At 38.9% G+C, this 12,982-nt stretch overlaps 1 protein-coding gene across 1 annotated transcript in view; it reads left to right on the top strand.

Moving 5' to 3' along the window:
• Positions 1-776: 776 nt before the first annotated feature.
• LOC125239190 (solute carrier family 2, facilitated glucose transporter member 1-like) overlaps positions 777-12,982 on the top strand; it is a 41,196-nt gene continuing 28,990 nt past the window's right edge. The window contains exon 1 of the mRNA XM_048146706.1: positions 777-952. Within this exon, the coding sequence (XP_048002663.1) occupies positions 947-952 (6 nt within the window). The 5' untranslated portion in view covers positions 777-946. The remainder of the gene's footprint in view (positions 953-12,982) is intronic.

Here is a 12,982-nt window from a genome sequence, read left to right as displayed (position 1 = left end):
CACGTTGGGGTTGGAATGAAAAAAAAAATCAGTCCCCACTTTACATGTAGGGGGGGTACCCTAACAAAACATTTTTTTCTACTTTTTATTTTACCACTTTGTCGGCGTAATTGATATACATATTGGTATCAAATTTCAACTTTCTAGTGCTAACGGTTACTGAGATTATTCGCGGACGGACGGACGGACGGACGGACGGACGGACGGACGGACAGACAGACATGGCGAAACTATAAGGGTTCCTAGTTGACTACGGAACCCTAAAAACTTTTGACGACCGGTCTGGCCTAGCACATGACCCTGCGTATTAAGCTCGGTAAGGACATTTATTTGCGTGGTGGTGAGCACAGATATTTGTTCCTGAGTCATAGATGTTTTCTTTTGTTTATTATATTACATATAACCCTCATCATCATATATATAAGCTAGGCAACAGTAAATCTGTGTAAGAACTCCTGTAATATTTATCCATACTAATATTATAAATGGGAAAGTGTGTGTCTGTTGGTTTGTCCGTCCTTCACGGCAAAATGGAGGGACGAATTGTCGTGAGTTTTCAAGTGGAGATAGTCGAAGGGATGGAGAGCGACATAGACTACTTTTGTCTCTTTCTAACGCGAGCGAAGCTGTGGGCAAAAGCTAGTAATTTATGAACTAAAAACTTACAGCGCTTTTACCGCTAAGTCACATTATGTGTGTCTGCCAAACCGGTTGTTTTATGACGTCGACCGACCGTCCTCCGCCGAACGTCGCGCGCGTCACACAATTTCAAATATCGAACGATTCCGGACGCGAGCGGACGGCAAGCGTGACAATACAACGACTTTTTAAAATTCTGTGACTAAAACCTAGGTTTTTTCTTTAGAAATAAGTGTTAAAAACACTGTAAAAGTATAGTGATTGTGTTATTGTGCAGTGGTGTTGTTTATTTGGATTTTTCGACAGGATGGCGGTAAGTTATTTGTTTTTTTACCTGGCGGTGAATGGATGTTTCGGATTACAACTTTTTTTTCCGATTATGTCATTTGTGAAAGATGGGTGTTATCGCTAAAATGAGTTCCCACAAAAAAGTATTTAATGTTTATTTTTTTCTATACATTACGCAGAGGTAATAAAGTAAAAATATATGGATTTAAAAAAAATGCAATACAAATCATGATACTTTTATTTTAATTTATGATTTTATTCTAATTAGCTGTAATTAATGAATAATTAGTAAGAAATAAGTAATGAAGCTAAAAAAGGAAAGAACCTATTCATACTAAAAAATGGTACAGCGGGACAAAACTCGACTGGGGGCAAATGTAACTGGTTCATTTTTTCCATATTTTACAATATTTGCATTATTAAATAGAGTGTCCATCGGTTATATAAGGTAGGCATCATGTACATTGGATATATGTAGAACTCAACATCATAGTGTAATAATGGGAAAAATGGATTAGTTACAATTGTCCCTCAGTCGAGATTTGCCCCGCTGTACCTTAATCTTGTCGCACAAATTAAAAAACCGAAATAATTTTAAATTAATGTTAGTTTTAAGTAACGTTTAATCAAAAAAATATTTATCAAATGTATCGTAAGAAAAATAATTAACTTCTATAAGTATTGTAAAGAAAATGAAAGGTCGTCTAAGGACGGCTATTATAAAACCTGTTTTGTAACAACACAGGCGCGCATTGTTACAGTTAATGAATAGGCCCTTTATCTTTATAAACAGTATTTATTCAATAACAAAATGTAAAAAAAACCTTACACCATATCAACTTGTAACATTATTCCAACAATAAAGTTGGGGCGTAAAAACACCCACCCCCCCTTGAGTTGCAGGCGTCCATACGTTACGGTGACCGCTCTCCATCAGGTGGACCGAATGCCTGTTTGCCACCGACGTGGTATAAACTGGCAGGCAATTATGATCGCGCGATAAATGATAAAACATCAGGCCGTCCCTATAGCACTCTATTTGTAAGTGCGATAGGGACGGCCAGATGTTTTATCATTTAATGCGTTGATTGCCTGCTAGGACAGGACGTGATAAACATTCGATGTTCAGGGGTAAGTCTCGATAGCTTAGTTGGCAGTTAAATCTAAGGCAGACGCGGATATCACACTTCCGCTTCCGGTTGCGGCATTTTGATAACCACATAATCTATTCCATTGTGGGAACATAGATTTAACTAATTAAATTAATTAACTTATTAGAATAATTAAATTAATATAACAATTCCCAACCAGCTGAAAAACGATAAATCCTGTGTGCATTTTTTTTAGTTCTTCACGAGCCCTCTTAAGGCCAGTCCAGACGGGTTGATCAATTCGAACGAGTTACTTGAGCACTCTTTCTTACGTCACAAATCGGTATTTTCCATCTTCATTGTATCGCAATCGATGAGCCAAAATTAGCGTTAATGTCAAAAGAACTATTTGGTCACTTGATCGGACTGGCAAAAAATTGCTCCTGTCTGAACTGGCCTTTAGTAAACGAAACTCACTATTGGGCACACCACACCACACACAGTCTTAAAATTAAAAAAAATCATAATTTTACAAAAATCTGATCGAGTGCACGGAGTTCCATACATAAATATCATATTATTACCCGGAAATACAAAGTTACAAAACTTATGAACTAGGTAGGTATTCTATTTTACTGTAGTGATTGCTATGCATAAGTGACATACATGTTTACGGATGCATATCCTGTGAAAGCAGATGCAAATCAGAAAGCTAACGAATTAAAAATGTACAAGCGACGACCACATTCCAAACGTTTTGAACGTTTCCTGTTCATAAATATTCGGGTATTCCACGTGCCCCTACCACGAGAGTGAGACCGACATTATTGCTAATAGCTAACCGACATTGTCATCTCGCTCTAGCTGGAAAATGAATTCGAAAAAGTAAAGTATTGACTGTATTAAGGCTTGCGTCCACTAACTTACATTGACGACCGACCGGCGATGAACCAAGATGACAAAACCAACACCAAACCAAATCCAAATCCAAACCACCAGGAGGGCGATTTTTGAATCTCGCATACGGGATTTTGTCACTAAAATACCGGTTGAAAACGGTGACTTCTTATTATTTTCAGTGACAATTTTCTGAATTAGAACGCGTGAGACTCAAAAATCGGCCCGCTGGACCTAATCCTTAGTAATTTCGGTCACATCTCACGTCGCTCGCCAGACAGCCTGGAGAGAGTACCTAATTATGACGGGCAAAGTTGAAGGCACAAGACCTCAGGCTCCTCCTCCTACTTGATGATGCGTTCAAATTACTGCACCCATGCGATTAAAACTGCACTGCGAGGAACAGATGCCTATGGAGGGACCTAGTCTTCAACAGAATGACATGATGTGATGATCCTTAGCATTGAGGGAACGACTGAACAAGACCCAAGATAAGCGCCGCCAACACCAGCGACATCACGCCAGCCCTCGCCGCCGAGTTCACGGAGATCTGTCTCCACTCTATCCGTCCAGCGATTTAGGATGTCCAGCAGGACGGCGTCCAGTTGGACGACCCAAATAGGCCCTCTTGACTGCCCGAATGTGAATTAAAAATGAACGATGCATTGGGGCCTAGTGCGCGTTGCATCTACAAGGAGCTATCTTAGCCTTTCGGTGACCAGGCGGGGCAACGTGGCGGGGCAATGTTGTTTATAAATAAAAAGTAATACGATGCATTCGATTCGCAGAAAAAAGTTTACATGTTGTTAACATTTTCGCGGTTGCGAGCAGTAATTAACGTAAATTTCTGTCGAAAACCGTTTCTGTTTGAAGGAATTATTAAAATAATTAATCGGTAAGAGCCGCTACCATGAGTTTTTGACATTTTCGAATACGTTACCCAGTCGTGATCATGATCACATTCGAGATAATCCCACAGTATTCCTGAATATGGTTAACATAACACATGGTTGGAGCTGGAAGCGCGACGCGAGGCACTAAAAATAGATCGTAGTAACGGACTTTCCGCATGGTTGCCGAGAAACGGCGCGCCGCGGTCAAGAAAAATATGGCGTGCCGGGGAAAAGGAACCTCATACCACTGATATATGTATAATAGTATAAGTACAGAAGGCTCACTGCTTTGATGTTCACAAAATGCCGCCTTTCTTAATTCTTACCTACATTAAAGCCTCCGAAACACATAAAGCGTTTTGATAGCGTAGCGTTAGCAGAGCGCAATGATAGTGGTGCGTCGGACGAACGCTGGCGTTCCGCTCGTAATCCACGCGCATTCCGCTCGCAATCCGCGCTCGTTAGTTCCCGCCGGCGTCCGCTAGGCGCAACGCCAGCGTTCGTCCGGCGCACCGCTATCAATGCGCTCCGCCGACGCTCCGCTGACGCTCCGCTGACGCTCCGCTGACGCTCCGCCAACGCTCTCAAAACGCGCATGTGTGGCCGAGCTTTAACAAACGGACCGCACGCGAGCAGCCGACACTGAGTTTTATTACGACGCGCGAAGGTCGTCACCACTGAATGGGCCGCGACTACCACTGGCATATACGTACTTATTTATTTAATCGTATGGCATAAATAGGTTCACAGGTATACAGTATTTTATATCATAAAAAGTATGTCACAAATTGATGTCTAAGGTTCTCAGCCATTGAGCTGATATACGTACTTGTTGCTCGGCGATAGAATCGCGGAGTGAGTCGCCTGCTAGAGGGCCAGAAAACTTTTTTGCAAAAACATGTGTCGATCCGGGTAAAAAGGGATGATCCACGTAGGCGTCAGTTTATGTAGGTACTTTAGACTTATATTGACCGGGATATAGACCGTGATTACCTTTTTGATTTTTGTCGAGCTCCCGATATTTCGACGCAGTTGCATGCATCATGATCACGGAAAACTGACGAAGGCGGGTGGATGTTAAAGTTGTATAGACAGCGCGCGATCTACCCCCCTTGCGCGCGTCGGCTGCGTTCACTTTCAGCGTTACCACTGGTCGCGTTCACACTCGATGGTCTGAATATCGGGAGCTCGACAAAAATCAAAAAGGTAATCACGGTCTATATCCCGGTCAATATAAGTCTAATGAAAATAACCGTGAATCATTCAAAACTCTTATGTAGGTACTTGTTTATCCGGAACGCCACATTAAGTAGATAATCTAACCCCAGGCCTGGACCCCTGCAAATTGGAGTGGCGAATTAGCACGCGATCGTCTTGCTAAGCAGAGACAAGCAACTAATAAGAACAAATAATATACGAGTCACCGTCACCGCTAAGCACGAATAATTTTTTCATCACACCCGCACTTTAAATGTGCTATTGCGCGCAGGCGGAGCGTGAGTTATAGAAAAATCGTTCTCCCAAGGGAATAATGAAATTTCTTGTACCGTACTTAACTTTTTTACATCTATTTACATATTTTTTACATTGCGAGTGTGATGAAAAACATTGTGTGTAACTCGGGGAGTATGAATATTACAAACTCGAGTCTTTAAATCGCTCCGGCAAGCCGTCGCGATTTAACTTACTCTCGTTAGTAATATTCAACTTCCTCCCCTTGTTGCACAATGTACTATTACAAACCGCTGCAGAAGTCGCTAAGTGGGCAAGGTGTTCAAAATACCTAAGTCACATATATCATTTCATTTGAAATCCTCGCCTGCTTATTAGGCTGTATACTGTTAACAGAATGGTGGCCTAGGGTTGCAAATAGAAAAAAAAACATTTTTTTTTCAGAATTATGAAAAAATAACATGAAAAAAAAACCGAGCACCATGGTTTTTTTCTAAATATGTTTTTTTTTTCAGATGAACAAATAATACGACAATAATGGTTTTTCGCGATTTGTAAACGTTTCAATAACAATAACGTACATTTTAATTCGATAAACATTCAGTAGGTATGCAAACGTTTATTGGGGAACCCCGATGCGGCGTAGGATGGAGAGGCGGTGGTGTTGCCAACAGTAAATAGCGACAACTAAGTAAGTACTAACTACAGATCGTGTAAATGTTAGATTTATAAAACCAGAAATTAAAGTTATTAAATAAAATTCGTTTAATAGTTAACATAAAGTCTAAAAAATCGTATAAAATTATTAACTGTTTTGCAAATTTTGAAATTTCGTCCTTTAGAAAAAAAACATACTACAGAAAAAAACTGTTTTTTTTCATGTTTTTTTTTTCAAGCCAGAAAAAAACCGTTTTTTTGCAACCCTATGGTGGCCCCTTACAAATGTAAGAAACGCCTGGCATCTGTTGGCTCGTTGGGTCGACGACATCCGGAAAATTGCGGGTCGCAACTGGATGAGACTAGCTCAGGACCGGGAGAAGTGGCGTACTAGAGGAGAGGCCTATGCTCAGCAGTGGGCGATAAAGGGCTGACATGATGATGAGGATAATACGTAGCAGAAGTGGCTAGGCTAAGGCACTTCTGGTGCCGTAGCCGAATGGCATATCTACGACGCGAAACGGAAACGAAACGCCGCGAAAGGTAGTCTGGATATATCGCGCCAATACGCAAGAGCGATAGAGATAGATATCTATACGAGCGTATCAAGCCAGCATTCGTCCGGCGCACCGCTATCATTGCGCTCCGCTAACGCTCCGCCAACGCGCCGCTAAAGCTCCGCCTACGCTCTCAAAACGAGCATGTGTGGCCGAGCTTTAAATAAGGAAAGAGTTGTAATTCCATATATCAGTAAATGCGAGTTATATGTAGTGCCATCTAGCGTCAAATTGCGTAAATTATCAGTACTGCTACTTGTCAATAGATGTCCCAACGAACGAAAAGTCTAATGCTCAACAATTTAGCTAATATTACATTAGTATAGATCAGAATTCTGTTTTCAATTCCTTCTGCTTGTAATGTAAGTTGTGTAAACTGTTTTAATATTATTTTTTTGGCAGACGAGACACTGTTGATATTTAGTGTCGAGCTGTCGAGTAGTGGTACTGATAATTTACGCTATTTGTCGCATGATTGACGCGAGGATGACGCTAGATGTCACTACAAATAACTTGAATTTACTGATGTATGGAGTTACAATACAACTCGTTCCTTATTTATTCCTCTGTGATTTGCAGTCTACTACATATTTACTATAGTCTCTGTCTTTATGACAACAGATGATCTAATGTGATACAATGATATTCAGAATGACGCAGAATCGCATGATAATGCTAATTTAATCATACGAGTCAACTGTCAAGGCTGTAGATGATTTACAGTAAATGTGGCTCTCCAGTCTCCATAAAAAGAAGACTAACGGCTCAGCCACGACATTGGTCTAAGCGCGACAGCGGTGAGCGGCGGCCATACATTGGAGTGAAACACAGCGATGGGACTTTTCATTCGCACGCATGGCTGCCGCTCACCGCTGTCGCGCTTAGACTAATGTCGTGGCCGGGCCGTAAATGTAAGTTTAAGCCTGAGTGAACGCTCGGAGCGGAGCGGATGGCGGGGCGGGCTGCGGGCGTTCACCCCATAGAGTACGAGTATATTGAATAGTATGGTATAGACAATATTGTAGAGAATTTTATGAAGAATAAACTTCTCCTAGACATCGTGATGGTTGATTCACGGTTTTCATGGAAATATTAAAAAAACTGAAATCAGGGATACAAAAGTGGGGGGAAAGAGGGGAAACATTGAGACCTCGGCGTGTTTCTTCTACATTTTCTTATAAACCTATAAGCTATATATTGGGTTGGCACAAAAGTAATGAGACACTTGGTTTACGTTTTATATTTTTTTATTATTATTACAATACAAAATGAAATGAAATGAAATGCATTTATGGGTAATTCTCAAAAAAGTGGCATCGTACCCTGCCATCACGTTTTTGAATAGAAAGTATGCGAAATATATAATTTTCACATATAATTAAAATTTTCATAAGTAGGCATTAACGTGACACATCGAGGCCAACACATATTTTTTCTATAAATATAATACTTTTGTAAAAAAAAAATAAAGAAGACCGTTTTCTACTGTACCCTGCCTTGTCACAACGCGACACTGCTCAAGTTTTCGCTCTATAAATTATTAAATTGCAGTTTTATGATAATAAAATATCGTTTTTTGTAGAGAATAGACTACTATATTCTTAAATATACGTTGCACGGGATGTTTCAATTACTTTTGAACACTAATTTTCACCTTCAAAGTTTGTCCAGCGATATTTTCTCCATATCCTGTGCGTCCGCGGTATTGCACCTCACTCACACACAGAAAGTCTTATTGAGGCCCTAATATACGTAAAACACGTAGCCAGTATGGTTCTAGCCGCCGGTGTAAAGGTTTGTGTGTGAGGTGCTGCGGTCTTGTGGTTAGAAGTTTTCAAAGTGTGACGTTCGGAGTTTGTAACAGGTATGTCCACTTTATTCTGGCATGATTATTTTAAAATATTAATACGGCAGTTTTTTTACCAATAACATTTTAATATTGTATTGAAGTATAACTATGTATATTAAAATTATGACAGTTGTATTATCAACAGTTTCGGAGATAATATCTAGTTAATCGGATTTTCACTACACCCTGTGTAACTTTATCCTGCCATCACTCTGCAGGGTAAAGTGACTGTTGACAGGATAAAGAAATACAAGTAAAAAAAAGCTATTTTGACATGGTTTTTACTAACTTGCAATGTATGCATGTATGTATGTTTGTATGTATGTTGAGGTCAAATCTTGCAACCCAATTTGAAGCAGAAATATTCAACCGACTGAGCTGAAATTTTGTATACACGCTACGGATCACGTTCGCATATAAGCGCCGATATGGGGCATTGGGTCCTTCGATATTGGGCAATAGTCTGCTCAGCGCCGAAGCAGTCCCGTCGAGGCTAGGAACCAATTTGATAAAATGTTCCTCGGAGTACCAATTTTGGTTTGAATTTAAGCCCAAGTACTTAATTTGGGGCGTAAGAGGGACCGCCTCACCGCCAATAGGCAAGGCAACATCCCTATCGCTCTTGTATATAGGCATTACAGAACCAGATTGCATTTCGATCGGCGTATAGCGTCAACGATTATCATTTTGGCTAGGTCGGCAGCAATCACTTTCTTCGGACAGAAGCCAACCTTTCCTTCGAAAACCACGTCATCGGTTGTGGCAAGTAACACCGCAAGCCCAAACAAATTAATGCGCCTAACTGTGAGCTCAGTTGCCACTGTGGCTCTTCTTATTATCCTGGTACTTTCTTCCCCTCACGGCTACTATTGTGTCATCGGCATAACAAATGGTGATCATGCGGAGAAGTTGGACTACTCTGATAGCCAAGTCAAAGCCGATGCTCCAGAGCAGGCGCCCAGTACCGACCCCTGTGGAAAACTGTGGGTAGGTTATGATTATTATGAATATGCATGTGGGTAAGAAGAAGAATAAAGAAGTCAGTCTTGATTTGAGCACGTAGTCTCATTGACCTGTCCCTATACGTTTATATGGCGCAGCCGGTAGGAACACCACACTCCATTCGTCTTTCTAGGCATCTTCCTCCTGATTCATTGAGCAGTACTCTATCTGCAAGGTAATGCCCTATGGTGAATGATGATCTTCAAATAGAAAGGCGCATCGTGGAAGCAATGCGCCTATTTTATTATCACATAAGGAAGAAAGCCGAAGTAATTGGCAATGTCAAGAGATACTGCGATAGCTCCCTGCCTTTTCTCTGCTACCAGACCGCTGTATTTATGCAGCGCATCAATTGCGTCTATCGCTTCTCCCAGAACCCGATCTCTGATGTTTGGGCACGTGTCTTTCAAAATGCGTGCACAGCAGTAGATGAGACTTACGATGATGCGCTCAACATCGTGCCAGTTTCATCTAGGAGGGCAATGGGACGGTATCCTAAGGGACAGTCAGCTGGACTACCCTTTTTTCGAAAGACACAGTCTGCCCACCTTCCAACGAGAATATATACCCTCTCGGAGGCAGTCGTCAATGTGGCCACGTAATCTACTTCCAAGATGTTTAAAGAGCCAAGGCACACCGTCCGGCCCTAGAGTGGCCCTCATTTTAAATACTGACCTCATTATCTCGACATATGTTACCAAGGAGACATCAAGGAGAGGAACCAACTCTTCCACTGGGGCAGCCATTGCAGGCATTACATGCACAAGTACAACTCACATTGTGAATCATGATATGTGCTTTGTTGTTTTACAAGACTATGATTGTAGGTACTTATTTATTTATTCTTTATTGCACATAAAAAAGTACAAAATGGTGTACATAATGCCTTAAGGCATTCTCTACCAGTCAAACACTGCAGGCATCGTGACTGAAAATAATAATCAGATATCACTTACTGTACTTCAACTGTTTTGAATAAAAAATAATGGATATTGTTTAAAAAAATACTTTTTTTTGTTTTTGTTTCTACTTAAAGAAAAAAAATTGAATCCTAACGAAATCATAATAGTCGATATACGTTGAATTATTAGTGGTAAACTTGTTTTTTTATTCAAACTCTCTTTATCCTGCCACGTTTTCCCTGCTACCCTGTCTATTCACTTTCTCCTGTATGTCTAAAATTTCAACTCGCTATAAGTTCTACATTTTTACGACTATTTCGTTCCCTCCTGAAAATTCCGTATCATTGATGCACTCAAAAACATATTTAAATCCAAAAAGGTACAAAAAACCATTTTAATTTTTTTTTCATTCACTTTACCCTGACGGTGCCACTTTTTTGAGAACGAACCTTATTTGCTTAACATTATGTACAGATAAGTTGGTAATATCATTAGTGTTATGTCCAGATAATGTCAATACCTTATACTAGTAGGCATGCAAATGTTATTAATTAAAGCTATTTACATTATATTACATATTTATACCATTCATTAAAGTTAAACTATTGATTCATAATAATTTACATAATAATAATTACAGATTTAAATAAAATTCATTAATAATAAAATGTCAGTATTAATTAAAGTCTCCATTTAAATATTCTTTAACGCTATAAAAATTATGATTACTTAAGAATGCTATGATTGCCCGTTTAAATTTAATAAATGGCATATCTCTTAAATATTGTGGCAGTTTATTATATATAATGTATGTAAAAAGCTTAGTCGATGATGTTCAGATTCAGATTCAGATTCAGATGATTTATTTGCCATTACAAGTATAAATACATGCAAATATAGTTACAAATCATACTCTAAGTACTTACATGCTAGGATTACTTATTCTATGCTGATGTACAAGATCATGAAGTTGTCCATTAAAATAATGAAATTATTACATATAATGTCATGTTACAAGTTACAACTAAATAATTACAAAAAAAAAGTCAATAAAGATTAATTAAGAGCATTAGCAAAATATTCATTAATTGAGTAGTATGGCCTATTAGTAAAATAATCCTTTAATTTTCTATTAAATATTCTGAAATTAGTGCAGTCTTTGATGTCATTACTTAGTTTATTAAAAATTTTGATTGTCATGTTATTAAAACTGCGATCAAAGTGGACAAAGCTAGATTTGGTTCGGGCTAGTCTATTGTTGTTCCTCAAGTTGAAATTATGACTTTCACCTGAAGTGGGATATTTATTTCTATTTAAATATACATATATACATATGCGATACAAGTACATTGAGGTGATCGTCATGATTTTAAGATCTTTGAACATATCTCTATGAGTAATTGGTATGCTTGTTGATCTAGTAATTAGTCTTAACGCCTTTTTTTGTAAGAGTAATACCGAATTTATATTAGTGCCGTTGCCCCATACTTCGACACAGTACCTAATAATACTTTCAAAATATGAGAAGTACACAGTTTTCAAAATTTTGGTGTCTGCAATTTTGGAAATACTTTTCAACGAGTAACACGCACTAGCCAACCTTTTGCATACCGTCTCTAACTGGTTATGCCACCTTAAGTATGGATCTAAATCTACTCCCAAAAATCGAATACAGTCAGATTTTTCTATAGGTAGATTACAGCTTAGATCAGTACTCCTAGAGCTCCGGCGAAAGATAGTGTAAAAACTTTTTCCACAATTTATTTTTAATCCGTTGCTTGTAAACCAACTTTCGAGTTCCTTCCAACATCTTTCAATTTGCGTATAAAACTCGTGAGTGGTTTTCGCATTTAGTATAATGCTAGTATCATCGGCGTATAAGTAAGGTGAGCCGTGAGTAAGATTCGCTGGCAAGTCGTTTATAAATATAAGAAATAATAGGGGCCCAAGTACTGAGCCCTGTGGCACCCCATACTTAATTATACCTTCATCAGATCTATACTTAATGCCGTTATCTCCATACGAAATTTCAACATACTGTGTACGATCAGACAGATAAGACTCAAAGAGACTAAGGGCTGTTCCACGAACTCCGTAATACTCCAGCTTGCTAAGAAGTATTCTGTGATCCACTTAAAACAGTACAATCCCGAACAAAACCTAATAAATGGATTACAAAAGGTATCAGAATATCAAGTCGTACAAAACGTAAATTATTAATGAAAGCTCGACAGACGAATGATGACCAGTTTACAGAGTATTTTAAACTGTATAAAAATACACTTAAAACAGTCATAACCTGCGCTAAAAAAATGCATTTTCAGAAAACTATTTCTGCTGCTAAAAACAAGGTCAAAACAATTTGGGATCTAATAAATGAGAGTACGGGCAAAAGCAGTAAGACCATGCCTAAACTAGTAATACAACTGGATAATGGTAAAACTGATGATGTAAATACTATTGCGAACGCATTTAATCGCTATTTTTTGAGAGTGGGGAAGGCAACCGATGACTCTGTGTGTAGGAGTCACTTGGAACGTCTGCATCAAGTAAAGATTAAAAATGGTAACTCGATTTTCTTAAGTCCTATTACTGAGTTAGAAATTGTCAAAATAGCAAGAGACCTTAAAAACAGCAACTCAAGTGGACCAGATAACCTCAATACAAAATTTGTCAAAGATAATATAATGTTCTTATGTACGCCATTATGTATTATTTTTAATGAATGTTTAGAAGAGGGTATTTACCCCGATGC

The sequence above is a fragment of the Leguminivora glycinivorella genome, chromosome 25 (genome assembly GCF_023078275.1).
Source record: "Leguminivora glycinivorella isolate SPB_JAAS2020 chromosome 25, LegGlyc_1.1, whole genome shotgun sequence".
NCBI classification, from domain to species: Eukaryota; Metazoa; Arthropoda; class Insecta; order Lepidoptera; family Tortricidae; genus Leguminivora; species Leguminivora glycinivorella.
This window is presented reverse-complemented; position numbering and strand designations above follow the sequence as displayed.